The sequence below is a fragment of the Euprymna scolopes genome, chromosome 40, assembly GCF_053919585.1.
Source record: "Euprymna scolopes isolate OS-2025 chromosome 40, ASM5391958v1, whole genome shotgun sequence".
NCBI lineage: Eukaryota > Metazoa > Mollusca > Cephalopoda > Sepiida > Sepiolidae > Euprymna > Euprymna scolopes.
Window position 1 is genome coordinate 44,116,006 of NC_136521.1, and position 3,496 is coordinate 44,119,501.

The 3,496-nt window shown below is 35.0% G+C and overlaps 1 protein-coding gene across 1 annotated transcript; it reads right to left on the minus strand.

Annotated features, from left to right (window-relative positions):
* Positions 1 to 1,473: 1,473 nt before the first annotated feature.
* LOC145265658 (uncharacterized) lies at positions 1,474 to 3,222 on the minus strand. The gene has a single exon (XM_080121723.1). The coding sequence runs from the start codon at positions 3,220 to 3,222 to the stop codon at positions 1,474 to 1,476; it is 1,749 nt and encodes a 582-aa protein (XP_079977849.1).
* Between the last annotated feature and the right edge of the window lie 274 nt (positions 3,223 to 3,496).

Consider the following 3,496-nt stretch of genomic DNA (forward strand, 5'->3'; position numbering starts at 1 on the left):
CATCAAATTACTCCCCCAACAAAACGGTAAAAATCAACAAGAAGATTTGTAAAAAATATATTTTATTATTTTAAAAATCAGAAAAAAAATATAGAGAAAGTGATAATGTTAGAAAATGGCCGTCGAGTTCTTAAAATGGATCCAAAACAGTCTTGTTTCCGACAATAATTTCATGCGGGCTGAAGAAATAATGGTCCAACTTGTCATGAAGCTGTCTGACATAAAAATATATCAGCAATGTTTACGGAATTTTAAAAATCAGAAAAAAATATAGAGAAAGTGATAATGTTAGAAAATGGCCATCGAGTTCTTAAAATGGATCCAAAACAGTCTTGTTTCCGACAATAATTTCATGCGGGCTGAAGAAATAATGGTCCAACTTGTCATGAAGCTGTCTGACATAAAAATATATCAGCAATGTTTACGGAATTTTAAAAATCAAAAAAAAAATATAGAGAAAGTGATAATGTTAGAAAATGGCCGTCGAGTTCTTAAAATGGATCCAAAACAGTTTTGTTTCCGACAATAATTTCATGCGGGCTGAAGAAATAATGGTCCAACTTGTCATGAAGCTGTCTGACATAAAAATATATCAGCAATGTTTACGGAATTTTAAAAATCAGAAAAAAAATATAGAGAAAGTGATAATGTTAGAAAATGGCCGTCGAGTTCTTAAAATGGATCCAAAACAGTCTTGTTTCCGACAATAATTTCATGCGGGCTGAAGAAATAATGGTCCAACTTGTCATGAAGCTTTCTGACATAAAAATATATCAGCAATGTATACGGAATTTTAAAAATCAGAAAAAAATATAGAGAAAGTGATAATGTTAGAAAGAAATGAATTACCAACGTTTCGATTAATATTCAGTTTTTGAGGTATGAAATCTGTAATTTACCATGTGCCTCGAATCGTTATTTGCAGTCAATTGATGGTTGGAGGTGGAAATGTTCAAAAGATGGATTTTGTTGTTCAATACGAAAACACTTTGTTGAGCAAAACAAACTTTCCTTGTGAACAATTATCTTTATAGTTTATACAAAAAAAAATTGGATATTGTTGACCAAGGATAAAAGTATATCAGCAATGTGTACAGAATGTGATGACGTATGGAAGTGAAATTTGGACAGTAAGGGTTGAGGATATGTGTTGCATGGAGAGAAATAACATGAGAGTGATAAGATGGATGTGTAATATGAGCCTAAAAAGACGGGCTTAGTTCGGATGATTGCAGAAGATTAATTTTGACAATATAGGAAGATGATATGATTAAGGAATGGAGAGTTTTGGGGTTGGATGTAGAACAGTTGGAGAAATAAGTTCATGGTGGTTGGGTATAAGCCCCCACAATCTAAGGAGTCGAGACTCCTCACAAGGGCTCTTTATTATTGCACCACAAATATCAAGTAATGTCTCAACATGAAATGAGATTCAACGTTGCCATAGCAACAGAGGTAAAGGATGTAAGCAACTCAAGTGTGCAACAATATGAAGTCTTCTAGATGTCTTGGCACTTCATCATATGAAAATATATTTTTGCTGACTACGTTTGCAGCCAAGCATTGCAAAGTCGTGTGTTTTACTGGTTGTGGCAAAATCTTGCGTTTTTTTAAAGAACATGAAAGGCAAAACTCTTCATCGATCGAGGCATCGAAAAGAAATCCCTGCGATAAGAAATATTCAATAATTGCTTTTTGGTCACAGTCTACATTATCAAGCACATAATGAACAGGTGTAAAACTACGCCGATTCCGGCAGTTGACTTCAGCCTCACACAACAGCAACAGTTTGTAGAGCTCCAGTGAATAATTTTCCTTGGTACAAAAATGCAACAGTGTGTTATTATCAGACCCGCGTAAATCAAGTTGCACAATTTTCTCTATACTTTCTTTTAACACAGGCATATTTCCTTGGCTTTTCCTTAAAAAGGCCTCAATAATCTTGGCGATGTTACTGAAAACATAATCGATTTTCTCCGCTACCAAATATCTTTCTATGTTGGTCATATTTTTAAGACGAGCAACTATGCCCTCAACATGATGGCAATAGGATTTTAACAACTCTCGGCCGTGATTTTCCAAACAGTTGTAGAAATCGTTGTGCATCAATATATTTAAATATGTATAAAGATCACTGATGGTCCGCAAATTAATGAAAAATAAATCATCACTGCCTAATGCAAATGTTTCCAAGATAAACGAAAACAGTTTTAAGGCGTTTGTAACGTCATCGACTGAATTCATGCTGGATGCAAGGGCCTGCAAAAGGTAAGGATTACACAAGTCATAATATTTTTCTAAACTGAGTAACACATTTTGATCAAGCGGGGCAAAAAAATTTAAAATCGGTTGAAATTTAGATTGTCCGGTGTTTTGATGTTCCATTGAAAATGCTGGAATAGAGTTATATATTCCTTGTATTTCGATATATGTATTCAAATATATTAAGAAATATTCATTCCAATATATGTGTGCATAATCCAAGTTTTTACTCAGTAGAGCATTGCAGACTTGAAATCTATAAAATTTAGCCAATAACCCTTTGATGTTTGTACCATACGATTTTAATAAGTTCACTACGCTTCGAGATGACTCGATGTTGTAGCATTTTTCAGACAGGATCATGTCGTTTAAATTAGCTCTATGAGCTAGCAAACTCTCAATATAATCGAAATTTTCCATTTCAACAGCCACCATCAAGGCCGTCCTTCCATAAATATTGATGACTTGTGGGTCAGCACCGTTGATTAACAGATACTTGCAAATTGTTGGAAATCGCAGCGATGCCATTAGTGGAGTAATCTGTTCCACATTAGCAACAAGATTAACTTGAGCGCCATTTTTGAAAAGATACTCGACCATTTCCATATTGCCCGTCATACAAGCAAAGTATAATGGCAAGAACCCTTTTGGGTCGAGTTTGTTTACATCCGATCCGTTCTCTACAAGTATTTTCACAATGTTTAAAAATCCATTCTCTGCAGCTATGCAGAGACAGGAACCCGTTTCCATCACGTTTACATTGCAAGCTTCAATCAGAAATTTTACTAAATACGACTGACCATTTTCGACAGCCAATAAGAACAGGGATTTCTTCTTAATCTTCTTGGAGATGATCAAACGCCGTTCTTCAGGAGAAAATTTTTCAAGAATAGGCTTGATTTCCCACCATCTTTCATCATCTATGAATCTTTCAAGTATTCTTGCAACAATAAACTCCATCTTGAGTTCTGAAAGAGAAAAATAAGAGAAATAAATAGAAACACGTGGAAAAAAAAGGTTCTCATGTATCCCTGATTAGTCTTTCACTTTTTCTCTTTCACATGCGCCTATTCCGAATTCGCAGCTGTGGACCAAGATCAGTGAACTTTTCCTTTTTTTTTTTTTTTAATTCAATTTTCACCCCAACGCCAAACAACGCACAGTGCCACTTTGAAGTAGCGGGCTACTGTCAAGGACATCATTTGCCGGGACATTATGAAGGGAGATGAGTAGA

What these genes read in the sequence shown, in the direction of transcription:
- LOC145265658 (XM_080121723.1), bottom strand. Translation starts at nt 3,222, where the DNA reads ATGGAGTTTATTGTTGCAAGAATACTTGAAAGATTCATAGATGATGAA.